General features: G+C 44.7%; 1 protein-coding gene across 1 annotated transcript; it reads left to right on the top strand.

The window, feature by feature from the left end:
- The first annotated feature begins 47 nt into the window (after window positions 1–47).
- LOC143283079 (tuftelin-interacting protein 11-like) lies at window positions 48–26,087 on the top strand. Its single transcript, XM_076589114.1, has 17 exons — window positions 48–263; window positions 1,811–1,968; window positions 2,621–2,724; window positions 3,593–3,650; window positions 4,134–4,346; window positions 5,410–5,557; window positions 11,920–12,079; window positions 12,889–13,011; window positions 14,095–14,242; window positions 14,599–14,783; window positions 16,098–16,294; window positions 17,961–18,179; window positions 20,842–20,936; window positions 21,937–22,048; window positions 22,408–22,601; window positions 23,945–24,010; window positions 25,761–26,087. The coding sequence occupies exons 1-17, from the start codon at window positions 155–157 to the stop codon at window positions 25,935–25,937; spliced, it is 2,466 nt and encodes an 821-aa protein (XP_076445229.1). The 5' UTR covers window positions 48–154; the 3' UTR covers window positions 25,938–26,087.
- Window positions 26,088–27,964: the final 1,877 nt, after the last annotated feature.

The following is a 27,964-nucleotide window of genomic DNA, read 5'->3' as shown; positions in this document are numbered from 1 at the left end:
CCGTTTCTTTTCTAACATTTGTTTTTAATAATTTCCAAGGGGGGTAATGCTGGAGAATATACGCTGCCGCGACGAAAGTAGATAAGACAAATCGTGGATATAATGATTATGTTCTAATTCTGCTCTCAAAAACGAAAAAAAGCAATAACTGAGCATGTCGTCGCCAGAAGTGGAACGATTCGAAGTCACTGATGATGACTTAGGACGTATCTTTGAGCCTGGTTCTCGCAGATTTCGACAGTCAAAGAACCAAGCGACATACGGTAATTCACTGAATGTTATGACTAAACTGCTTGCGAACCCCCAACCGAACAGGCTTCTTCAGTGTATCCTATCAAAGTCAAAACATTAACTATATCCTTTTGAATGCTTTCTGATCAGTTTATGAGTGAATTCATAAGGCCAGACGCACACATACACTCATACACTGTGTACACACCACACAGACAAAGACCAGTCAAAACAGTGAAGTAGCTGGTCGTCGATACTTGATCCCAGTACATGATATTCAACTTATGTTTGAAATAGTTACGAGTCTAATGCGGACTAGTTATTCAGTCTGATAGGAGCCCCATTAGCTCGCTATTATAATTTTACATTTCAGCTTTACAAAGTTAGGTTTGTTGTTTTATTCAAAGTTATAACACGGTGTTCGAGTATGTGTGTGTGTGTGGTAAACTATAACAAATTCATTTTATCTTTTAGATACTTCGTCTGCCAATACCTTGTTTTGATTAGACATAGTGAAAAAAAAGCTTCACTGTAAGAGTAATATCAGTAATAGGTTGTAAGTCTTCTGGATTGAGCAATATTTCCAGATGATTAATCATGGTTTATTTCATCGAGACTCCAGATCCAGAAATTCATAAGTGGGCTCTTCCCAGTTACCAGAAGGTGTGTTTGGGCTTGAAGATGGCATGATATCATTTTTCTTGTTCACAATAAAAAGAAAATAAATACAAATTCTCAACAAAGCACATTCAGTAACACTAACAACACCATAGACGTGTTTACTGCATATATATAATTCAGTGTGGATTCTGAGTTAATTAGAATGAATGTTAAAAACAACTTAAAATCAACAGTACCTCTCAGTTTCCGTAGGTCTATGCTTTTTGCACACCAGTCACCAGTCTGCTGCACAGAGCTAGAGAAAACGGCTGCATGTTGCGGTGTGCCTGAGGCTACAGCAACATCTCCTTTACCACGAACTTAGAAAACATTCTTGCATAATCAAGATACATCGAAATGATGATGAATTATTTACACGGTGTTATACCTCAAATACAGTAATAAATAACAATGTTTAGCGCTAAAAAACAAGTTTAGATATTGATTCTGGCTGCGAAACAGCAGATATGCTGTAGCACTGCCAGTAAGTCTACTTGCTTCTGATTATATCATGCTTGGTTCAGTCCTACTCCAAGGCTTTTTTTCCACCACCCCCCAAAGCTTGATAATGTTAAATACAGAACACACTTTTAACTCTTTTTTTTTCTCTTTCTCTCCTTTTCCTCTCATGGATCCTTTCTTGGATAAGTGCGTGTCACAAATGAGTCTTGAGGCCTTGCCTAGAGCTCTTGTTTAAAATGCAAATTAGGGGTAGAGGTGTGTGAAAAATCAGTAAAATAGATGGGAGAGGGGGTGAATTTTCATCTAAGATCACTAATGTAGATGGACATTAAAACAAATGCACACACACACACACACACACACACTATATCACACTCCTGTGCTCAGACTGTCTCTCCTTTGGTTTTTCTGTTTGTTCATGAATCTGTTGCTTATACATGCAGTGATACTTTGACAGGCATCTGGGCTGATGAGAGTGATGAGGAGGATGCAAGGCCTGGGTTTGGAGGTCGCCAAAAGAAAAATAAAGATTTCACCTCTGGCATCAATTTTGTCAGTGGGGGGTTTAAGAAATCAGCCAAAGCAGAAGCAGAGGAAGCAGAAAAAAGATTAAAGGTGAATTCTTATCTGTCTTTTGTTTTTGATAAGTGTATAAAATCACTGGTAGTGGTATGAGGAGTGAGTTTTGTTCACTGATAAATTGAAACTGCGTTTATTATGCTTGTGTACAAATATCATTGATACAGATTTGCTTGCTTTCAAAATTATTTGTTTTGATTCATTGTAGTTTGAAGAAGATTTTTCAGTGTGTTGTAGACTGTATATATGGTTAATACATTGAAAAATTGTGCTTTTCATGCACCTTAAATTTGAAGTGATACTGAATATGTACCAGATTATAGTACACATATTATTATACACCAAGACAGTGGATACTGTATTCAGAAACATAAACTTCAAATGATTTAGTATTCAGAAAGCCTGTCTAGACATGTGTATGTGAACAAAGAATGAATATTATGCAAATGACACAGAATGAATGTATGTTGGTGGTTTTCCTCAGTTGGAAGTTTGCAGTTTTATATAAATTACTGACATGGTCATGTATGGTTGTACATAATTATGTATGTATGTATGTATGTATGTATCTATCTATCTATCTATCTATCTGTCTATATATAGGCATCTTTGCACACATGTTGTATTATTAGAATCTGTCAGAATGTGGACAGTCTTGTGATGAGTTTGTTCTCTGCGTTTTGTTCAGGAAGAGGAGGAGGACGGCAGTTCAGCACCACAGGTCAGGTGGTCACAGAAGAAAGGATCATCCAAAGAAGGAATGCGATTTCTCAAGGGACACCACAGTGACAGGTACAGTCTGCTTCTGCTTTATTCACTTGCTGTTTTTTCTTTCTTTTGTCAATAATCCTTATAGTTATTGTGTTTCAACCTATCAAAAACACTGCCATTTCTAGTGTTGGTGATAAAGGTAGAGTGAATAACTTAAGTTAAAATTTTAACACAAAAACAAACATACTAATCAGATTCATCACACACATAAAATCCTTTGCAAGTCTTTATTCTGCAAATTCAGATTTAGAAACAGCATGATTGTGTTCCTTTTTCTCATGAAGAAAAACGAAGAAAGGAATTATCAAAGAATGGTCTGTGTTTAACCATTATTGATGGGTGAGAGACAATTCTGAAATACTATGTGAACCAGCCACATCCTGCCTGTTTTGCTTCTAATGTAGTAAAGGATTATGACATTGTTTTCAGACAGCCTCACTTTCTCTGATTCTGCTGCTTCTTGTATCTTGTCACTTGTAAACATTTCACAGTATTACAAAGGAACCATGCAAATATTGTCTGTTGATAACTGAAGAGAGAGAATAGAGAGATTTAATTTATCGCTCAATTGTGTTATCTTGAAAATGCTTTAAACTTGTTTGTATTAGCGCTGAAGAGAGTATATGATGATTGACAGACTTTGATTAATAGACATTAGGATTGATAGTCTTTGATTAATAGACATTTTACTAAAATGGATGTCAATCTTTGTAGTCATGAAAAGATGACTTGACAAAACAAGGATATTGTGTACACCCATTTACATGCACATAAACACACACACACACACACACACACACACACACACACACACACACACACACACACACACACATGTGCATACATATATTTCACTCATGTGTATTTGTTACTTTTAACTTTTCTACAGGTCCTTCGGAAATTGGGAAAAGCACACAAGAGGCATTGGACAGAAACTGCTGGAAAAGGTGAAAAGTGATGTTCAGTGTGAAGTGTGCATTTAAATTGGTTTGAAATGGACTCGTGTTGCCTTAGAATGGCAAACTTGGAAATCAGCAGTCAAGAATGAAAAGTGTGTGTGTGTGTGTGTGTGTGGTGTGCGCAAGTGTATAAGAAAATGTGTCTCTATGTTTTTATGTGTGTGCATGTGTGTAAGACTAAGAGTAAGAATATTTGTTTATACATGTACTTGCAGTTTGGTTTGTTCTGTTTTACTTCACCACCTAACATAACTCAACCTGCATAGTAACTTAACAGCCACACATATCAGTATAAAACTGTTCACATCACCCATTTAACACCATTAAGGAAAAACACTGACAAACAGTGTGCAGGTCACTTAGTGCCGCATACCCCAACATTTCAGATTGGGTACAATGCGGGTGAGGGGCTGGGCAAGGAAGGAAAACACTGACACAGATGACTGACTGCTGTATACCCCAACATTTCAGATGGGGTACAGACCGGGTGAGGGGCTGGGCAAGGAAGGGCAGGGTATCACCACCCCAGTGGAAGCGGTGAAGAGGAAAGGCCGCGCCACTATTGGAGCGTATGGATCAGAGAGGACGGAGCGGTCGCTGAAGGACTACCCTGTGGTGGACCAGGATGTTGAGGAGGACAAGAAGTTCCAGGAGGATCTGCAGCAGTGGAAGAGACAGCCAGAGGTGGGTGGCTGGGTGGGTTGGTTGGCTGATAGGGCCTGATTGAGTGAGTGATTGGTTGGTTAGCTGGTTTATTCCAGGAGGATCTGCAGCAGTGGAAGAGACAGCCTTAGGTGGGTGGTTGGTTGGTTGATTGGGGCTGATTGATTGATTGAAGAGACAGCCTTAGGTGGGTTGTTGGTTGATTGGGGCTGATTGATTGATTCATTCATTAGGATCTGCAGCAGTGGAAGAGACAGCCGGAGGTGGTTTGGTTGGTTGGTTGGCTGATTGATTGACTGATTGATTCATTAGCTGGTTTATTCATTTATTTATTATGTTTTGTTTTAATTGTTAGTTATTCTTACATGCATATATGAAATATTTTGAATATGTCAGTGTAATTTAATGTGATCCATTCAAATGCTTAAACATTCTTTAAAACATATATATCTGATGAACTACACGACCACATGGCAATTTCTGTTGAGAGATGATATAGTTCACTTGACTTCAGCTGAGTTGAATATCATCATCATCATCATCATTTTCATACATGATGAAGTTGAAAACACTCAAATGAAAATGTATATTTAATTACACATACTTAACCGTGACCCAACTAGTGCATACTCCGGCAGTAAGAGGATTGAATGGCAGAATATTAATAATATAAACACATGATTATATGCATAATAATATTGGTGTTATAAACATGTAGGTATAAAGACAGATGAAATGGATTTCTTTAAAGTTAGAAAATTGAGAGAGAGTGAGAGATGGTATACATATATAATTGTTTTTTTGTCATACCTTTCTTCTGGTCACAAATTTTCTTGTACAAGTACGTACAAATTGTAGGCTCTCAAGGCCTGACTGGCATGTTGGGTTTAGGCATAGGTAGACATCAGCTCTCTTTTTTTTTCTTTTTTTTGATGTATAGAAGTAGCGTAGGTCAGGCATCTGTTTGCAGATAATATTGAGATTGAAAGCAGATGTGGCATAGACTATATGGATCGGTCCACATCTTTTGCTGCCTCTTGATGTGAATCTTGTCATCATCATTATTGTCGCTGTATTCCTGCAGACCAAGAAGCAGAAGCCCAAGTATGTGTACAAAACGGCCCAGGAACTGATCGACTCCGGGGTCAAGCAGAGGAAGAAAATGCCCTCATCCGTTGGGCCCAAGGTCAAGGTCATTGACATGACAGGGAAAGAAAAGCGAGTGTTATCAGGTACATTTTCTTGTTTCATAGTTGTTGTTTTTGATTTAATTATATTATTACTCCCCCTTTTTCTCTCCTCTTCTTTCCATCTTTCTCTCTCTGTCTCTTTTTTTCCCCCTGTGTCTGTCACTGTCCTTTTCATGAACTAGATTACCATAAAGTTTGGTCTATTGAGCACACTGGTATATAAGCCGCACCCACTAAATTTTGGAAAAAATTGAATTTAATACATACATAAGCCGCACCGGTTTATGAGCCGCACTTATTTCCAGTACCAATACTACAGAAAAGCTGCCGATACTGTAGGTTATGAAATAAATACAAGCGGGAACAACACAAAGAAAAGCAAGCGAAAATACTGCTAGTGCCACAAAAAAATAAAAAATAAACACAACGAAAATAAGATCCATAATTTAGGGATAGTCACATTTATTCAACGTCATCCTGCTCACTGAATCCACTAAAATCTTCGTCTTCAGTGTCCAAGTTGAAGAGAACCAGCACAGCTTCCTCCGCCATCTTGTCACTGACTTCAGCCTCACTTTCACTTCATGAACATGAAGGTGGAGGTCGTTGCTGGTTTGTCGCTTGCACTTTTGTCTGCTAGGTTGATCGCCTTCAATTTGAAGGCTGCATCATAGGCATAATGTCGCATTTTCGGCATGATGAGGGTGTACACTTGAGCAAAGTAGAACTGAATGCTGATCTGAAGGCTTTAATGTGTGCGGATTTGATTTATAAAACTTGAACAGTTAGCACACTATCCTGAAGCTCATCCAAAAATTCATGGACAAAATCATGATTTTGGTGAGTTGAAGCATATTGGCTGCCGGAAAAAGAGGGCGCTAGCCAGCGGGACAAAGGGGAGGTTACCTACTTCCGGGAGGTTATCGGCCGTAGTTTCGTTTTCTCCGCATAGGCGGATAGTAGTTTGCACAGGACAGGAATGTCAGACCCCTGCCGGAGTCTGCACTAGTTGGGTCACGGTAAGTATGTTATTTAAACGTAATTTTAGATAGAAAATTTCCTTTTTGGTGAGTTGAAGGGCAGCTAAGAATAGACGAGAACGTGACACTCCCGGGATCGTTAAAATCTGCAAATAAGCCGCATCATTGTTCAAGTAGTTAATGACGACATGTTTTGGAACTGGGTTACATCACAGCATTTATTTCTTTGTTTGTTATTTTGCCAAAGATAATGGAACTGTTATATATTTCAGTTTCCTTGATTTCATGTTATGAAATAGGATTCATTAATTTCTTTTTTTTTTTAACCGTGTGTTTCATGTCTGTCTTGTCTGTCTCTCTCTCTTCCTCTCTCTCTCTCCCTCTCTCTGCTTCTGATTTTGGCTATCCATGTATTTAGCTGTCTATATATTTACATTTTTATTATATCAGTATTTCGCCGCATATACCAATGACTGTTCTGCAGTCATATTTTGCTTCTCTTTAAAATACATTGTTTCATGAGCATCTTCACATCAATGTCATTATTTAGTATCACTATTTGTATTACCACATCACTGTCTTGCAGTCTTATTTGTTATGATCATACTAATGATGATGTCAGTTTTATCCTTGTTCTATTTTTTTATCCATGAACTCCCACCAGTTCGCTGCCTTAAATTTTGTACTTGAAAGTACAGTGGAAAATTCTAAAGTATATTTCAGACACAGTTAACTATTTTCTTATCTAGTGTATTTAAAACTATCTTTCAGTATCACTTGTACCCCCAGGTTACCTGTTGTGTATCTGGCCTTTGTACCCCAGGTTACCTGTTGTATACCTGGCCTTTGTACCCCCAGGTTACATGTTATATGTATGGCCTTTGTACCCACAGGTTACCTGTTATATATCTGGCCTTTGTACCCACAGGTTACCTCTATATGGTGGTGGTGGTGGTGTGTCCATCGAGATCGATGATGACCATCGTTGTCATCCAGATGGGGGATGGGGGGAGGGTGGTGGTGGGGTGGGGGGAAGGATGCTCATGAGTCTATCTGTGAGTGCGCAGATGGCTGTATAGTCCAATCTGCGCACGAAATGTTCGCTGACAGTTGGGGCAGACAAAGACAGGCATATCATTGTCAGGGAGCTTGTTTGCCCGTGACTTTCTGGCCTGCCTCTTCTGAACAGCTGCAGCAGTCCTGCTGGCCTCGCACAACTTGGCGCCTTTGTGCACAGCAGCGCGCCATTTGTTACGGTCCACTGCAGATTCCTCCCAGGAGTCAGGGTTGATATCAAACGCTTTCAGAGAGACCTTCAGAGTATCTCTGAAGCGCTTCTTCTGACCTCCGTGTGATCTCTTCCCTTGTTGCAGCTCGCCATAGAAGAGCCTTTTGGGCAGCCGATGGTCTGGCATGCGCGCCACGTGTCCAGCCCAGCGAAGCTGGGACTGCATCAGGATGGTGAAGATGCTGGGAAGGGTGGCTTTTGCGAGCACCTCTGTGTCTGGGGTCCTGTCTTGCCACTTGATGTTCAGTAGCTTCCTGAGGCATGTTGTGTGGAAGTGGTTCAGCTTCTTGGCATGTCGTTGGTACACTGTCCAAGTTTCGCAGCCGTACAGTAGTGTGGGGAGAACTACTGCTCTGTAGACCTTTAGCTTGGTCTCAAGACTAATGCCTCTTCTGTTCCAGACATTTGCATTGAGTCTACCAAAAGTTGCACTTGCTCTTGCAATCCTGACATTCACTTCATCGTCGATGGTCGCATTTCGTGACAGTGTGCTGCCAAGGTATGTGAACCGCTCCACCGCACTGAGTCTCTGACCGTTGACTGTGATGTTGGGCTCAACGTAGGGTTTCCCTGGGGCTGGCTGATGGAGAACTTCAGTTTTCCTCGTGCTGATGGTAAGGCCGAAGTTCCTGCTGGCAGTGGCAAACTTGTTGACGCTGAGTTGCATGTCAGCTTCAGATCCAGCGTTGAGGGCACAGTCATCAGCAAACAAAAAGTCTCTGATGATGTCTGTCATGACCTTCGTTTTTGCTTGAAGCCTTCTGAGGTTAAACAGCTTGCCATCTGTTCGGTACTTTAGGCCAATTCCAACATCGCCATCTCTGAAGGCATCAGTAAGCATTGCAGAGAACATGAGGCTGAACAGCGTTGGAGCCAGGACGCAGCCTTGCTTGACACCATTTGTGACAGGAAAAGGAGCAGATGTTTCACCATTGTCCTGGACTCGAGCCTGCATGCCTTCATGGAATTGGCTGACCAAGGAAATAAATTTCCGAGGGCATCCGTACTTGGCCATGATCTTCCACAGTCCCTCTCTACTCACGGTGTCAAAGGCCTTAGTGAGGTCGACATAGGTGGAGAACAGATCAGCATTTTGCTCCTGACATTTCTCTTGCAGCTGCCTTGCAGCAAACACCATGTCGGTGGTTCCGCGCTCTTTCCGGAATCCACATTGGCTCTCAGGCAAATGACCTTGGTCAAGGTGTGCTGTGAGGCGGTTTAGTAGGATCCTGGCAAGTATCTTGCCTGCAATGGAGAGCAGGGAAATGCCCCGATGGTTATCACAGGCTTGCCGGTTCCCCTTTCGCTTGTACAAGTGAATGATAGATGCATCTTTGAAATCCTGGGGGATCGTCTCTTCTTTCCACATGAGTGAGTACAGCTGATGAAGCTTCTCAGTCAGCACAGTGCCTCCATCCTTGTAGACCTCTGCTGGTATGGAGTCTGAGCCAGGTGCTTTGCCACTGGATAGCAGACGGATTGCTTTCTGGGTCTCAAGAAGTGTTGGCGGATCGTCCAGTGCTTCGTTGGTGGGGACTTGTGGGAGACGGTCTATGGCTTCATCATTTATGGAGGAAGGGCGATTTAAGACACTGTTGAAGTGCTCAGCCCATCGTTCGAGAATGTTCTCCTTCTCGGTGATCAAGGTATTCCCATCTGCACTGAGGAGGGGGGATGATCCTGAGGATGTGGGGCCGTAGACTTCTTTTAAGGCATCATAGAACCTCTTCATATCGTGCCTGTCAGCATATCCCTGGATCTCATCAGCTTTGTCACTCAGCCACTTATCCTGCATCTGGCGTAACTTTTGCTGAACAGTCCTGCGGATGGCATTGTACGCATCCTTTTTTGATGTGGACTTTGGGTTGCTCAGGTGGGCTTGATGCAGACGGCGTTTCTCATCCAGAAGCTGCTTGATTTCATCACAGTTTTCATCAAACCAGTCTTTGTGCTTTCTGATCATGGGTCCCAGGGTCTCTGAAGCTGTACTATAGATCAGCTCACGCAGGGTCCTCCAGTCAGACTCCACATTCTGGTTGTTCAGAGAGGCGGATTCCAGACGATCTTCCAGCAGCTCCACAAAGGACTGTTTGATGGTGATGTTTTTCAGCTTAGCGATGTTGAGCCGTTTTGGAGCCTTCTGGCCTTGGGGGCGTCTCTTTGGCTGGATTCGAATATTCAGCTTCGAGACTACAAGGCGATGGTCTGTCCAACACTCGGCGCCGCACATGGTCTTTGTTACACGTACATCTTGCCTATCCCTTTTCCTGACGATGACATAATCGATGAGATGCCAATGCTTTGAGCGAGGGTGCATCCATGACGTCCTGTTACGGGTAGGGAGGCAGAAAACTGTGTTGGTTATCAGCAGTTCGTGCTCTGCACATGTCTGAAGCAAAAGCAATCCATTTGGGTTGCAGTGGCCCACACCATGCTTTCCAATCACTCCATCCCAGGAGATGTAGTCAGAGCCAACTCTAGCATTGAAGTCCCCAAGAATAATGAGCTTGTCTGCTTTAGGAATGGCAGCAATGACAGAGTGAAGGTCCTCGTAGAACTTCGCCTTCACTTCATCCGGGTTGGTCATGGTTGGGGCGTAGGCACTGACAATGGTGAGGTGCTTCTGGCCAGATGCCAGTGGGAGTTTCATGGTCATAAGCCTATCGTTGACTCCCTTTGGGATTCCAGCTAGCTTGCTGACAAGTGCTGTTTTTACTGCAAAACCAACACCAGCCTCACGTCGCTCTTCGCTTCCTCGTCCACTCCAGAAGAAGGTGTAACCAGATCCCCGTTCACAGAGCTCGCCTTCGCCTGCAAGCCGAGTCTCACTCAAGGCTGCGATGTCGATATTGTATCTGGCGAGTTCGGATGCAACTAGTGCTGTTCTCCTTTGGGGTCTGTCTGCGTTATCTCTGTCCAGGAGAGTCCTTATGTTCCAAGCACCAATGGTGAGAGGAACGATCCTTGTTTTTTTCTTTTCTTTCTCTTTGTTTCGACCGCTGATGTAGGGTCCCCGCCAGCCGCGGTATGCTGGCCAGGGTGATATGGAGCAGGCAATTTTTAGGGCACCTTTTCTAGCCCCTTCCTCATGCTAGGGAGGTGAGCAGTGCATTCCTAAAGAGGGCTGCTCAGACGCTCAGACGGCTGCCGAGCTCCATCGCTGCTCCTGTCGACGAAGAACGACCCTATGGCCTGAGCCGCCTGCGTGCAGGTCTGCGGCTGCGACTGCCAGTGTACCCACACCTGTCGTTTCGTCGCTCGCCTGTCGCCACAGGACTTGGGGGTGATGAAATGATGAAGGATGAAAGGTCATTTTGGATGACTGATGACTTGCGCGATGAGTTTGTTTAAAGTGAAGAGGAGTTGCGCAACGTCGACCTCACTCTCTCGTCCGGGTCCACCAATTTCCAGTGGCAAGACTAAGTCGAGACGACTGGAGGATGAGCACGGATGCAGTGGATGACCAAGATATCCTTTCGGTGTCTCATCTTGCTCTCTGCACTCCACAGTGCGTTGCTGTAACCGCCTTCCTCTCCGTTGAACCGATAGGTTTCTTCCGCAGATTCTGCCGGATCCAGACTTCGCATGCATGGGTAGACACACCCCGGGGTCCAACTGCGTGTGGCATGCACACAGCACGGTGGAGCTAGATGGCCGTCGGTGGCTCTCCTGAGCCGACGCCCTTTTATGGATCTCCATAAGGGTGTCTAGCCACCCGCCTCACCAGTCCCAGAAGGGAGTGGTGGGAGTGCCGGTTTAGTCGTCGGCAACCCGACCCTGAACAGGTTGTACTGGATTACAGGTTACCAGTAGCAGATCTAATGACCTGACCTGACATAATACCTCTATATATCTGGCCTTTGTACCCACAGGTTACATACCTAGCCTTTTTACCCCCAGGTTACCTGTTACATATCTGGCCTTTGTACCCACAGATTACCTGTTATATATCTGGCCTTTGTACCCACAGATTACCTGTTATATATCTGGCCTTTGTACCCACAGGTTACCTGTTATATATCTGGCCTTTGTACCCCCAGGTTACCTCTATATGTCTGGCCTTTGTACCCCAGGTTACATACCTAGCCTTTTTACCCCCAGGTTACCTGTTATATGTCTGGCCTCTTGTACCCCAGGTTACCACGCCATTGGCAAGGTGCACGACCGTCCTGACGAGGAGGAAGAGGTGGAGGTGGTGAAGGGTGGGGTGCGGTCCTTTGACATGCCAGAGTTGGTCCACAACCTCAGTCTCCTTGTCGACATGACTGAGGAAGACATCGTGCTCAATGAACGAAGGTCAGATTCTGTTTCCACTTAGATATTTTTGTTTATTTATTTACTGTGTGTGAGTGAGTGCGTGTGTGTGTTTGTGTATTTGTTTGATTTGCATCAGAATTCTGAGACTGCTTCTGTTAAGCAATTTTTCTTTTAATGGTTTTTCTCATCCTTTTTTTGTTGTTGTCTGCATCAGATGTGAAAAGCTATAAATTTGTGGCGGTTATGTTTTCTTTTATCTGTATGTCTGTACTGATCAGTAATGAGCTGGTTCTGAATGGTTTTCAAAGAACTGTCTGGACAGATTCAGTTAAAGTTTGCGTAGGCTTTTTAACTACACATGCTTAACCGTGACCAGCTTTTGTAGCCCATGTATCTGACTGTATTGTGAATAGAAGTCCAGATTAAAGGACATAAGAGACTTTTTTGTGACTCTTTACTGCAGTTCAGATTTAAGGATTTAAGAGACTTTTTTTATGACTTTTTACTGTCTTCATCCTAAGTAACATTCATGTCTTCACAACTGGAAAGGAAACTTTCACACGGCCAAAGTATCACATTATGGTACAGGTAACAACCTCCCACCCCCCACTCCTTTGATGATATTCAAGTGATTGATGATAATGGAGAGACATGCAGAGAGAGTGAGTGATACAGATATGCACACACACTGCTGTCTGGCCTCCCCCTTCCCCCATCCCCCACCGTCGACTCTCCATGCCCCCCTACAACCGCCCTGCCCCTCCCTTCGCCCTGACCCCCCCAAAAAAGAAGAAGAAAAAAAAGGAAAGACAAAAGAGAGAGAGGTTGCTTTGTGTTTTGTTGGTCAGGTTACGCCACAACGAGGATCGACTGGTGAACCTGAAGTACGAAGAGGACCGACTGGACACACAGTGTCGACAGGAGGAGGAGCAGCTCAACAAACTCTCTTCTCTGCTGGAGATCGTGAAAAGGTCAGTCCTGGGATTTCCACCGTCACACAGGCTCAGTGCTAGCTTAGGAGGCAGTATTTCCGTATTGGCGATTTGGTGATTTTTTTTTTTTTTTCCCCTTTATAATGAAGCAGCCCATAGAGCCTGACTGAGGCATGTGAACAGTTGTTAGGTCTGTATCAGACTTTGCTGAGGAACTCCCATATTCACCATGTGATTAGTTGTTAGAACTGTATCAGACTTTGCTGAGGAACTCCCATATTTACCATGTGAACAGTTGTTAGAGCTGTATCAGACTTTGCTGAGAAACTCCCATACTTACCATGTGAACAGTTGTTAGAGCTGTATCAGACTTTGCTGAGAAACTCCCATACTTACCATGTGAACAGTTGTTAGAGCTGTATCAGACTTTGCTGAGGAACTCCCATACTTACCATGTGAACAGTTGTTAGAGCTGTGTCAGACTTTGCTGAGAAACTCTCATACTTACCATGTGAACGGTTGTTAGAGCTGTATCAGACTTTGCTGAGGAACTCCCATACTTACCATGTGAACAGTTGTTAGAGCTGTATCAGACTTTGCTGAGAAACTCTCATACTTACCATGTGAACAGTTGTTAGAGCTGTATCAGACTTTGCTGAGAAACTCTCATACTTACCATGTGAACAGTTGTTAGAGCTGTATCAGACTTTGCTGAGGAACTCCCATTTTTGTGCTTATACACATAGGAAATGATCTGAATTGCACTGAAGTATTCCAGGGAACTCCTATTTTATATTTATTTGTGTGAAAAATTGTTAGAATTATGTTGGAATATACTAAAGAACTCCCTTTTATACCCATATCAATGTGAAAAATGATCAGAATTTTCCTTGGAAACGTGTTGGCAGTATATTAAGGAACTCCCATCTTTATGATTATGTACGTGAAAAATTATAAGACTTGTCTTTGGGTGCTAATGAACTCCATTTTTTATATCTGATCATGTGAAAAATCATCAGAATTGTATCGGGTTATACAAAGGAACTCCCATTTTTATACTTGTACTTGTGGCAAAATCAACAGAACTTGATGGTGATGGTGATTGTGTGTGTGTGTGTGCAGCTGTGAGGAACGCACCCAGAAAGACAGTGAAAACCCTCTGACGCTGGACGAGTGTGTGTCAGTGTTCAAAGTGCTGCGTGATGAGTTCCACTCGGAGTACAAACTGTATGAGCTGTCTGCCATTTCCATCGCCATCATCTTCCCCCTGGTGAGACTTGATGTGGTCGGTCTTGTTAACGCATTTCATCCCATGTTAAGCAAGGTAGCTCATTCTCCAGAACAGGTAAAACTAGGTAGCTCATTCTATAGACCAGGTAAAACTAGGTAGCTCATTCTGTAGACCTAGTCATGTCTCTTGCTGGTAGGACAAAGTGGTTTAGAAGTGAAAATAGGACTGACAGGAAGACTTGTATCTCTTGCTGACAGGACAAAGCGGTTTGTGTGCACAAGAAGTGGAAATACTATGAATCATTTCTGTTGTTCCCTATCAGTACCATGGATCATGTGATGCAGAGTTCCCTGTCAGTGCCATGAATGATGACAGAGTGATGGCCCCTGTGGCAGGTGAAGGACTTCCTCAGCAAGTGGGACGTGCTGCGTGACCCCAGCTACGGCGTGATGACCATGCAGGAGTGGCGCCTCCTGTTGGAGGACGAGAGTTCTGCCCTCAACCCTGGGCTGGCCGATGTGGACCCTTACTACAGACTGCTGTGGGACGTCTGGCTGCCTCCTGTGAGGGCGACTATACTGTGAGTGTGGTTACCACCTGTGAGGGCCACTATACTGTGAGTGTGGTTACCACCTGTGAGGGCCACTATACTGTGAGTGTGGTTACCACCTGTCAGGGCCACTATACTGTGAGTGTGGTTACCACCTGTGAGGGCCACTATACTGTGAGTGTGGTTACCACCTGTCAGGGCCACTATACTGTGAGTGTGGTTACCACCTGTGAGGGCCACTATACTGTGAGTGTGGTTACCACCTGTCAGGGCCACTGTACTGTGAGTGTGGTTACCACCTGTCAGGGCCACTGTACTGTGAGTGTGGTTACCACCTGTCAGGGCCACTGTACTGTGAGTGTGGTTACCACCTGTCAGGGCCACTATACTGTGAGTGTGGTTACCACCTGTGAGGGCCACTATACTGTGAGTGTGGTTACCACCTGTCAGGGTCACTATACTGTGAGTGTGGTTACCACCTGTCAGGGCCACTGTACTGTGAGTGTGGTTACCACCTGTCAGGGCCACTGTACTGTGAGTGTGGTTACCACCTGTCAGGGTCACTATACTGTGAGTGTGGTTACCACCTGTCAGGGCCACTGTACTGTGAGTGTGGTTACCACCTGTCAGGGCCACTGTACTGTGAGTGTGGTTACCACCTGTCAGGGCCACTGTACTGTGAGTGTGGTTACCACCTGTCAGGGCCACTATATTGTGAGTGTGGTTACCACCAGTCAGGGCCACTGTACTGTGAGCGTGGTTACCACCTGTCAGGGCCACTGTACTGTGAGTGTGGTTACCACCTGTCAGGGTCACTATACTGTGAGTGTGGTTACCACCAGTGAGGGCCACTATACTGTGAGCGTGGTTACCACCAGTCAGGGCCACTGTACTGTGAGTGTGGTTACCACCTGTCAGGGCCACTATATTGTGAGTGTGGTTACCACCTGTCAGGGCCACTACATTGTGAGTGTGGTTACCTTCCCCCTGTAAGGGCCACTATACTGTGAGTGTGGTTACCACCTGTCAGGGTCACTATACTGTGAGTGTGGTTACCACCTGTCAGGGCCACTATACTGTGAGTGTGGTTACCACCTGTCATGGCCACTATACTGTGAGTGTGGTTACCACCTGTCAGGGTCACTGTACTGTGAGTGTGGTTACCACCTGTCAGGGTCACTATACTGTGAGTGTGGTTACCACCTGTCAGGGTCACTATACTGTGAGTGTGGTTACCACCTGTCAGGGTCACTATACTGTGAGTGTGGTCACCCCCGTGAGTACCAGTCTTTTTTCCTCTTTAGTCGGGTGAAATGGCTCATGGAACATGAAATCTGTCCCCAGAAAATGGAACCCCCGTGAGTACCAGCCGCTGATCGCAATGCTTGAGGCGTGGCAGCCAGCACTGGTGCCCTGGATTGTGGACAACATTCTGGACCAGCTGGTGTTGCCACGGTTACTGCAGGAGGTGGAGAACTGGAACCCGCTGACAGACACCATGCCCATCCACTCCTGGCTGCACCCATGGCTGCCCTTCATGGGTCAGTGTGTCACTGTGTGTGTGTCAGTGTGACTCCTGGCTGCCCTTCATGGGTCAGTGTGTCACTGTGTGTGTGTCAGTGTGACTCCTGGCTGCCCTTCATGGGTCAGTGTGTCACTGTGTGTGTGTCAGTGTGACTCCTGGCTGCACCCATGGCTGCCCTTCATGGGTCAGTGTGTCACTGTGTGTGTCAGTGTGACTCCTGGCTGCCCTTCATGGGTCAGTGTGTCACTGTGTGTGTCAGTGTGACTCCTGGCTGCCCTCCATGGGTCAGTGTGTCACTGTGTGTGTCAGTGTGACTCCTGGCTGCCATTCATGGGTCAGTGTGTCACTGTGTGTGTGTCAGTGTGACTTCTGGCTGCCCTTCGTGGGTCAGTGTGTCACTGTGTGTGTCAGTGTGACTCCTGGCTGCCCTTCGTGGGTCAGTGTGTCACTGTGTGTGTGTCAGTATGACTTCTGGCTGCCCTTCGTGGGTCAGTGTGTCACTGTGTGTGTCAGTGTGACTCCTGGCTGCCCTTCGTGGGTCAGTGTGTCAGTGTGTGTGTGTGTCAGCGTGACTCCTGGTTGCCCTTCGTGGGTCAGTGTGTCACTGTGTGTGTGTCAGTGTGACTCCTGGCTGCCCTTTATGGGTCAGTGTGTCACTGTGTGTGTCAGTGTGACTCCAGGCTGCCCTTCATGGGTCAGTGTGTCACTGTGTGTGTGTCAGTATGACTTCTGGCTGCCCTTCGTGGGTCAGTGTATCACTGTGTGTGTCAGTGTGACTCCTGGCTGCCCTTCGTGGGTCAGTGTGTCAGTGTGTGTGTGTGTGTCAGCGTGACTCCTGGTTGCCCTTCGTGGGTCAGTGTGTCACTGTGTGTGTCAGTGTGACTCCTGGCTGCCCTTTATGGGTCAGTGTGTCACTGTGTGTGTCAGTGTGACTCTTGGCTGCCCTTCGTGGGTCAGTGTGTCACTGTGTGTGTCAGTGTGACTCCTGGCTGCCCTTCGTGGGTCAGTGTGTCACTGTGTGTGTGTCAGTATGACTTCTGGCTGCCCTTCGTGGGTCAGTGGGTCACTGTGTGTGTCAGTGTGACTCCTGGCTGCCCTTCATGGGTCAGTGTGTCACTGTGTGTGTCAGTGTGACTCCTGGCTGCCCTTCGTGGGTCAGTGGGTCACTGTGTGTGTCAGTGTGACTCCTGGCTGCCCTTCATGGGTCAGTGTGTCACTGTGTGTGTCAGTGTGACTCCTGGCTGCCCTTCATGGGTCAGTGTGTCACTGTGTGTCAGTGTGACTCCTGGCTGCCCTTCATGGGTCAGTGTGTCACTGTGTGTCAGTGTGACTCCTGGCTGCATACATGGCTGCTTTTCATGGGTCAGTGTGTCACTGTGTGTGTCAGTGTGACTCCTGGCTGCCCTTCATGGGTCAGTGTGTCACTGTGTGTCAGTGTGTAAATTAACTGGAATGTCAGGGATTGTTTGCATTTTGTTCTGGTCAGTCTTCTAGCTTCGGCATGATGCATTTATGACTGATGTATAATTCCTTTTACATTGCTAATACAACATAGCGTTCATTATGATGAAGTGACTTTACTCTCCACTCTGTGCACACTGACCAGTGCTAATAAAACATAGCGTTCATTATGATGAAGTGACGTATCTCTCCATCACCATGAACACTGACGCGCTGTGCAGGGGAACGCCTGGAACCGCTGTACGCCCCCATTCGCCACAAGCTGGCCAGCGCCCTGACCTCCTGGCACCCCTCGGACGTGTCTGCCAAGATCATCCTGGAGCCCTGGGTGGGGGTCTTCAAGCAGGGCCACATGGACGCCTTCCTCGTCAAGAACGTCCTGCCCAAGCTCAGTCACACTCTGGAGGAGATGCCCATCACCCCGCATCAGCAAAACCTGGGTCAGTGTTTTTAGTGCTAACTTTTATCAGCAAAACCTGGGTCAGTGTTTTTAGTGCTAACGTTTATCAGCAAAACCTGGGTCAGTGGTTTTAGTGTTAACTTTTATCAGCAAAACCTGGGTCAGTGTTTTTAGTGCTAACTTTTATCAGCAAAACCTGAAACCTGGGTCAGTGTTTTTAGTGCTAACTTTTATCAGCAAAACCTGGGTCAGTGTTTTTAGTGCTAACTTTTATCAGCAAAACCTGAAACCTGGGTCAGTGTTTTTAGTGCTAACTTTTATCAGCAAAACCTGGGTCAGTGTTTTTAGTGCTAACTTTTATCAGCAAAAACTGGGTCAGTGTTTTTAGTGCTAACTTTCATCAGCAAAACCTGGGTCAGTGTTTTTAGTGCTAACTTTTATCAGCAAAACCTGGGTCAGTGCTGTTAGAGCTCACTTTTATAACAAAACCTGGGTCAGTGCTGTTAGAGCTAACTTCTATCATCAAAACCTGGTTCACTGCTGTTAGAGCTCACTTTTATCACAAAACCTGGTTCAGTACTGTTAGAGCTCACTTTTATCACAAAAGCTGGGTCAGTGCAGTTAGAGTTAACTTTTATAACAAAACATGGTTCAGTGCTGTTAGAGCTCACTTTTATCACAAAACATGGTTCAGTACTGTTAGAGCTCACTTTTATAATAATAATAATAATGGTATTTATATAGCGCTGGATCTTGTGCAGAGACAAATCAAAGCGCTTTCACACCAGTCATTCACACGCATGCATAACTCTAAAACTGTAGAAACTAAAGACAGGAAGGGCAGGCAAGGGAGGCTATTTTGGGAAAAGGTGGGTTTTAAGGCCAGACTTGAAAGAGCTGAGTGTGGAGACTTGACGAAGCGAAAAAGGAAGTTCATTCCAATCGCAAGGTCCAGAAACAGAGAAAGAATGGTGGCCAACAGTCGAGTGTTTGAATCTGGGTATGCGTAAACTTTTATCACAAAACCTGGGTCAGTGCTGTTGGAGTTAACTTTTATCAGCAGAAAAACACCAAAAAAAACCCTGGGTCAGTGCCGTGCTGTTATCAGCAAAACTAGGTTGACTCGTGGAGGTGGGTGATGGTGTGGAAAGACATGTCACACTATGTTTCATTGTACTGTGTGGTGTGTCATTGTACTGTGTGGTGCATTGCACTGTGTGGTGTTTTCACTGTGGTGTTTCATTGTACCGTGTGGTGTGTCATTGTACCGTGTGGTGTCATTGTACCATGTGGTGTCATTGCACTGTGTGGTGTTTCATTGCACTGTGTGGTGTTTCATTGCACTGTGTGGTGTGTCATTGCACTGTGTGGTGTTTCATTGCACTGTGTGGTGTTTCATTGCACTGTGTGGTGTGTCATTGCACTGTGTTGTGTGGTGTCATTGTACTGTGTGGTGTGTCATTGTACTGTGTGGTGTCATTGTACTGTGTGGTGTGTCATTGTACTGTGTGGTGTCATTGTACTGTGTGGTGTGTCATTGTACTGTGTGGTGTTTCATTGTGGTGTTTCATTGCACTGTGTGGTGTTTCATTGCACTGTGCGGTGTTTCACTGTACTGTGTGGTGTTTCACTGTACTGTGTGGTGTTTCATTGTACTGTGTGGTGTTTCATTGCACTGTGTGGTGTTTCATTGCACTGTGTGGTGTTTCATTGCACTGTGTGGTGTTTCATTGCACTGTGTTTATACTGTTCGTTCGTCTTCAGTTTAACGTCTTTCCACTTGAAGTGATATTAGACGAAAAAAAAAAAAAACCCATGGGGGTAGGGGTTGTGGGAGGGGGTGGGGGTAAAAGTGTGTGTATGTGTGGAGGGTGAATAGGGAGAGACAACGCTAGGGAAAATGGAAACGTTATAAACGCCAACATCAAATAAATATAACAAATGTCCTATTGGACTACGCAGCAAACCTTCTGCAACAGCAAATAACATATTGGAATTGTTAATAACACATTCAAAAGAACTTTTGGTGAAGTCTGGTAAAAAACATTTTAGATTCTGACATTCAAATATTATATGGTTGCTAGATATATGTTCTCCACATATGCACCTAACATCTTTGCTGAACTTAGTTATAAAAGCGTTCAGTTTTATCCTGTTTGATAATGTATGGATTTGCCTTAATCTTAGTGAATTACTGTATGTATTTGACTGATTGATAGTTCCCGGTTGTTGAACATTAATTACACTACGGTTTAAAGTTTTGCCGTTTTCCTGGTATAATTCTCTGATTTTGTTCCACGATGTTTTTTCTAGTATTCGATAACCCTCTTGTACAGACAGAGGCACATAAAGTTCTATGGTTCCCTGTTCGTTTTTTGCTCCTTTTCTTGCAGCACTGTCAGCCCATTCATTGTAGAGAATACCAAGATGTGAAGGAACCCAGCAAAACGTAATATGTGTTCCTTTCAAGCTTAAAAGATGTAAAATGTGGCTGATTTCTATTATGATTTTGGATTTGTTCTTACAATTTGATGAGTTTAAAGCACATAATATAGATTTGGAATCAACGCAAAATAAGACTTGTAGAAGGCAAACTGAAAGATCAAGAATATGATTTAGAGCCATAAGAACAGCAATAAGTTCAGCAGTGAATATTGAACGATATACTGTGTGGTGTTTCATTGCACTGTGTGGTGTTTCAGACCCATGGAGGTGGGTGATGGCCTGGAAGGACATCATGCCCATTGCCCCCATGGTCACCATCCTGGACGCCAAGTTCTTCCCCAAGTGGTTGCAGGTCAGTCAGCGTGTGCAGCTTCCCGTCTCTCCTTTGCAGGGGGGGGGGGGTGGGTGGGGGGGTGTATGTGTGTGTGGATTGTTGAGGATGTTAGGACTGATGGAGATATTGACAGCTGGTGGCCATAGTGTGGATTGGTGAGGATGTTAGGACTGAGGGAGCTGTTGAGGATGTCAGGACTGAGGGAGCTGTTGAGGATGTTAGGACTGAGGGAGCTGTTGAGGATGTTAGGACTGAGGGTGATGTTGAGGATGTTAGGACTGAGGGAGCTGTTGAGGATGTTAGGACTGAGGGTGATGTTGACAGCTGGTGGCCATAGTGTGGATTGTTGAGGATGTTTGGACTGAGGGTGATGTTGAGGATGTTAGGACTGAGGGTGATGTTGAGGATGTTAGGACTGAGGGTGATGTTGAGGATGTTAGGACTGAGGGAGCTGTTGAGGATGTTAGGACTGAGGGTGATGTTGACAGCTGTTGGCCATAGTGTGGATTGTTGAGGATGTTAGGACTGAGGGTGATGTTGACAGCTGGTGGCCATAGTGTGGATTGTTGAGGATGTTTGGACTGAGGGTGATGTTGAGGATGTTAGGACTGAGGGAGCTGTTGAGGATGTTAGGACTGAGGGAGCTGTTGAGGATGTTAGGACTGAGGGTGATGTTGACAGCTGGTGGCCATAGTGTGGATTCGTGAGGATGTTTGGACTGAGGGTGATGTTGAGGATATTAGGACTGAGGGAGCTGTTGAGGATGTTAGGACTGAGGATGTTGATGTCAGGACTGAGGGTGATGTTGGGGATGTTAGGACTGAGGGAGATGGTGGTGTGGATCATTGGAGGGGTAGTGTGCACTGTTGAAGGGGTGGTGTGGACTGTTGAAGGGGTGGTGTGAAGGGGTGGTGTGGATCATTGAAGGGGTGGTGAGGACTGTTGAAGGGGTGGTAGGTGGTGTGGACTGTTGAAGGGGTGGTGTGGACTGTTGAAGGGGTGGTGTGGATTGTTTCAGGTGTTGGTGGCGTGGCTGTCCAACATGCCTAACTACAATGAGATCACTCGCTGGTACCTGGGCTGGAAGGCCCAGTTCCCCGAAAAACTGTTGCAGTACCCCACGGTCAGAGGTCAGTACTGTCTGATGTACCACCCCCACTCCCCCACCCACACCAAGTGTGACGTGGTGTTCACACTATGCAGTGAGCATAGACCCAAACTTTGACACCAGATCGAATGACATGGAGGAGTCTGGTGGATAGTTGTGTGTGGCCCCAGTGACTTCACAGAGCTGAGGGAGAAGACAACGACGATGAGCAACAAACAGGACACACTGGCAGACAGCAAAGCTTTGTGCTTCTTGATACGTGATCTGGGAGATACCACAGTTGTGTGACTTATTATTGATATTGTGTAAAGATAGGTATGTGTGCATGCTTACCTGTGTGACATCATGAATCAGATCACTGTGTGTGTTGTGTGTGTGCAGACCACATGAACAAGGCCCTGGACATAATGAACCAGGCGGTGTCTGGTCACTTTGCCCCAGGCATGAAGGAGAACATGGCGTACTTCACTCACACAGAGCGACGCCAGATGGACGTCAAGCCCACCCCCTTTCCCCCCCAGTCTGCGTCAGCACCCCCTCCTCCTCCTCCCCCACCCTCACGTGTCGGGCCTGAGGTAAGGGGTCTGTGTGTTTGGATGAAGTGTTAAAGCCTTTTGTTTGGCTTAATGTCGTGTGTGTGTTTGGATAAGTGTTAAAGCCTTTTGTTTGGCCTGAGGTAAGGTGTCTGTGAAAGCCTTTTGTTTGGCTTAAGGTCGTGTGTGTGTTTGGATAAGTGTTAAAGCCTTTTGTTTGGCCTGAGGTAAGGTGTCTGTGTGTTTGGATGACGTGTCAAAGACTTGTGTTTGGTTTGAGGTAAGGTGTCTTTGTGTTTGGATGAAGTGTCAAAGCCTTGTATTTGGTTTGAGGTAAGGTGTCTGTGTGTTTGGATGAAGTAATAAAGCCTGTGTTTGGTTTGAGGTAGTGTGTGTGTTTTGATGAAGTGTTAAAGCCTTGTGTTTGGCTTGAGGTAAGGTGTCTGTGTGTTTGGATGAAGTGTCAGTCTTGTGTTTGGCTTGAGGTAAGGTGTCTGTGTGTTTGCATGAAGTGTCAAAGTCTTGTGTTTGGCCTGAGGTAAGCTGTGTGTTTGGATGAAGTGTTACAGCCTTGTGTTTGGCATGTGGTAAGGTGTGTGTTTGGATGAAGTGTTAAAGCCCTTCTTCATGCTGTTTCCTTGTCAAGTGTAGTGTGTGGTTTTTCTTCTGGTCAGATTCTGATCTTTGTGGTGGTTTAGATTTGATTGTTTCTTCTTTCCTTCTGGTCCTTGAATGATTGTTTTCCATTGTGGACATTTGGACTTTGCAAATTGATGTCGTGGTTTGGATGTGGATGGTGGAGTGTTGGCCTAGTGGTAATGCATCCGCCTAGGAAGCAGGAGAATATGAGTGCACTGTTACGGATCCCAGTCACCAGTATTTTCGCCCCCCTCCAGTAGACCTTGAGTGGTGGTCTGGACGCTAGTCATTCAGATGAATGATAAACTGAGGTCCCATGTGCAACATGCACTTAGCGCATGCAAAAGAACCAATGACAACAAAAGGGTTGTCCCTGGCAAAATTGTGTAGAAAATTCCACTTCGAAAACAAATAAAATTCCAGGCAGAAAAAATACAAAAATATGATTGGCTCTCAGTGTAATGATGCACTCTCCCTGGGGAGAGCAGCCCGAATTTCACACAGAGAGATCTGTTGTGACAAAAAGAGTAATACAATACAATGCAGTTTTCCATTGTGGTTATTTTGGACCATATATAGAGGTTTGACTCTGGTCCTTGGATGATTGTTTTCCATCGTGGGCATTTGGGCCATGTGTATTGAAGTCAGTCTATTTAGGTTGTGATTTGACTGTTAAAAAACAAAATTCCAAAAAATCAAGTATTTGTATATGTGTGGTTCTTCATGTTTGAACATTTGTGTTGCAGCCTTCAATGCGCAGTGCTGGAGCTTCAACAGTACCACTCAGCTTCAGAGATTTGGTGCAAAAAAGGGTGAGGTTTTCCACATTTGCCATCATGTGTACATGTGCATGTGTGAGAAGATAAATACTATCCTTTCAAGTGCTGCTTGTTAATCAGTGTGTACCTTGTTAATCGTAGATGGTACTCTGTGGCAGGTACTGTCTTGACTTTTAAGTTCAGCTTTGGCTGACAGTATATTTGGCTCACCATGAAAGCCTGTCACTCTGGCCATTTTTCTAACAAGGGCATGGTTCCTAAACTGCTAGTTTATGAACAGTTTGAGAAACAATGCAAATAATGGAAGCATGGCAGTGTTTGTCAAGGAGGCATTGCAAAATGAGTGACAAGTAAATATGCGTCAACCAAGACACTGTGGAATAAAAAGTACAAGAAACTATCAGTGAGTTAATAGTAAATATCTGTGTACTTGATTTCATGGATTTACAATGGGTTTCGCTGTTTTAGTGCTCAGAATTAGCTACATCTGAGTAATGTCTGTGTACTTGGTTTTATGGATTTACATGAGTCAAGCGGTTTTAGTGCTCAGAATTAGGTACATCTGAGTAGTATTTGTGCACTTGCTTTCATGGACTTGCAGTGAGAAAATCTCAGGTGTCTGTGTGTTTGGAGGAAGCGTTAAAAGCCTTGCGTCACGGAATTTTCTCCTCCAGTGTGGTGTGTGGTGGCTATATCTGGAGTTAGGTCAGTTTCTCTGTTTGAACATACACCCACATGTTGCAGACATTATTTTTGGCGAGTGCAGACTTTCATGTTGCTGTAGACATTATTTTAGGCAAGTGTAGACTCTCATGCTGTAGACGTTATTTTTGGCGAGTGCAGACTTTGTCCATTTTGATGCGAGTCACATATGCAGTCCCGGTGCATCTTGCACACTGCATGTGATTGTGACAGCAACAGCAAGGGAGCAGAGGGAGGGACTGGGTTTTTCAACTTGTCAGTTCTGCACATCATTGATATGGAGACGATGAACTTGAACATAAATTCACAGGAACCTCAGTGGTCTTTTTGAACACAAGTTCCTGTTATGAACCTAAGGGAAACAGTAGTGGCCATGGCCTGACTATCCATTGTGAAGCTCTAGAATGCTGCAAGTGTTCATGTGATGTGTGGAAAGAACTGTACAGTTTTAGTGATGTGAAGGACAGAGGCGTGGTGTTTCATGTGGACAGAGGTGTGGTGTTCCATGATGTGAAGGACAGAGGTGTGGTGTTTCATGTGAAGGACAGAGGTGTGGTGTTTCATAATGTGAAGAACAGAGGTGTGTTGTTCCATGTTGTGGTGAAGAACACAGGTGTGTTGTTCCATGTTGTGGTGAAGAACATAGGTGTGTTGTTCCATGTTGTGGTGAAGAACACAGGTGTGTTGTTCCATGTTGTGGTGAAGGACACAGGTGTTTTGTGTGTTTCATGTTGTGGTGAAGAACAGGTATGATGTTGTGGTGAAGAACAGGTATGTTGTTTCATGTTGTGGTGAAGAACAGAGGCGTGTTGTTCCATGTTGTGGTGAAGAACAGAGGTGTTGTTCCATGTGGTGAAGAACACAGGTGTGTTGTTCCAGGCGTGTTGTGTGTTGTTTCATGTTGTGGTGAAGAACAGGTGTAATGTTCCATGTTGTGGTGGAGAACAGGTGTGTTGTTCCATGTTGTGGTGAAGAACACCGGTGTGCTGTTCCATGTGGTGAAGAACAGAGGTGTTGTTCCATGTGGTGAAGAACAGAGGTGTTGTTCCATGTGGTAAAGAACACAGGTGTTTTGTTCCAGGCAGAGGAGGAGAACCTGCTGTTCGCCCCGGTGCCCGGCAAGACGCAGGAGGGCCACCAGGTGTACCGGCTGGGCAAGGCCATGGTCTACATTGACCGCAACGTCATGTTCATGCAGGAAACCAACTTCCGCTGGGTGCCTGTGTCTCTGCAGACTGTCATCGACAAGGGCAAATAATCCACCTCTGCTCTGTGTGACTGTTGTGATTTTATGTTTCTCTTCACATGTTGACCTTATTAAAAGTGTGAGAACTGTGAGAAGAATTTTATGGTTTGTGAGAAGAACAAGAGGAATGAAAGCACCTCAAATAAAGACCATCTTTTTTAACCCCTCTACTGCTGAATGTTGGTGGAACTGGAACAATCAGTGTGGCATGAGTTTGAGAGGCACTTACTACATTTTGTGTCAATGTCAGTAGTGAGCAATTGATTTTACTGAACCAAAAACTGAGGCAATCCCCAGATGAAGTTCAGAATGATGACTAATGCCCTGACCTGTAACCTCAGTCTGACATCAGAGAGGTGACAGCCCTTCACTGACATCCTGACATCCAACAGATCATTGTACCAACCTTCACACATCCAACAGATCAATGTACCAACCTTCACACATCCAACAGATCAATGTACCAACCTTCAGACATCCAACAGATTAATGTACCATCAGACATCCAACAGATCAAAGTACCAACCTTCAGACATCCAATAGATCAATGTACCATCAGACATCCAACAGATCAAAGTACCAACCTTCAGACATCCAATAGATCAATGTACCATCAGACATCCAACAGATCAAAGTACCAACCTTCAGACATCCAATAGATCAATGTACCATCAGACATCCAACAGATCAAAGTACCAACCTTCAGACATCCAATAGATCAATGTACCATCAGACATCCAACAGATCAATGTACTATCAGACATCCAACTGATAAATGTACTAACCTTGAGACATCAGATAGAATAATGTACCAACCTTCAGACATCCAACAGATTACTGTACCATAGATGCATTCACAAAACTGCCCCTTCCTATCTCTGCGGCTGCCTTCACCTCTACACTCCATCTCGCTCACTACGATCAGCCTCGGATCCACTCTGTTTACGCATACCCAGATTCAAACACTCGACTATTGGCCGCCGTTCTTTCTCTGTTTCTGGACCTTGCGATTGGAATGAACTTCCTTTTTCGCTTCGTCAAGTCTCCACACTCAGCTCTTTCAAGTCTGGCCTTAAAACCCACCTCTTCCCAAAATAGCCTCCCTTGCCTGCCCTTCCTTGTCTTTAGTTTCTGCAGTATTAGAGTTATGCATGCGTGTGAATGACTGGTGCGAAAGCGCTTTGATTTGTCTCTGCACAAGATCCAGCGCTATATAAATACCATTATTATTATTATTTATTAGACATCTAATAGATCAATGTACCAACCTTCAGACATCCAATAGATCAATGTACCAACCTTCAGACATCCAACAGATTACTGTACCATCAGACATCTAATAGATCAATGTACCAACCTTCAGACATCCAATCGATCAATGTATCAATCTTCAGACATCCAACAGATTATTGTGCCATCAGATATCCAATAGACCAATGTACCAACCTTCAGACATCCAACAGATCAATGTAACAACCTTCAGACATCCAGCAGATCAATGTACCCACCTTCAGACATCCAGCAGATCAATGTACTATCAGACATCCAATAGACCAATGTACCAACCTTCAGACATCCAACATATCAATGTTCCATAATCCAGTAAACTTGTCTGACAAATCAGGACATGAAGAGATGACTGAATAAAACTAGTCTGACAAATCAAGACATGAAGAGATGACAGAATAAAACTTGTCTGACAAATCAGGACATGAAGAGATGACTGGGAATAAAACTTGTCTGACAAATCAGGACATGAAGAGATGACTGAATAAAACTAGTCTGACAAATCAAGACATGAAGAGATGACAGAATAAAACTTGTCTGACAAATCAGGACATGAAGAGATGACTGAATAAAACTTGTCTGACAAATCAAGACATGAAGAGATGACTGAATAAAACTTGTCTGACAAATCAAGACATGAAGAGATGACTGAATAAAACTTGTCTGACAAATCAGGACATGAAGAGATGACTGAATAAAACTTGTCTGTCAGATCAGGACATGAAGAGATGACTGAATAAAACTTGTCTGAC

This window comes from Babylonia areolata, chromosome 6 (assembly GCF_041734735.1).
Source record: "Babylonia areolata isolate BAREFJ2019XMU chromosome 6, ASM4173473v1, whole genome shotgun sequence".
Taxonomy (NCBI): domain Eukaryota; kingdom Metazoa; phylum Mollusca; class Gastropoda; order Neogastropoda; family Buccinidae; genus Babylonia; species Babylonia areolata.
Note: the sequence above shows the minus strand (reverse complement) of the source record. Positions and strands in the feature narration are given on the sequence as shown.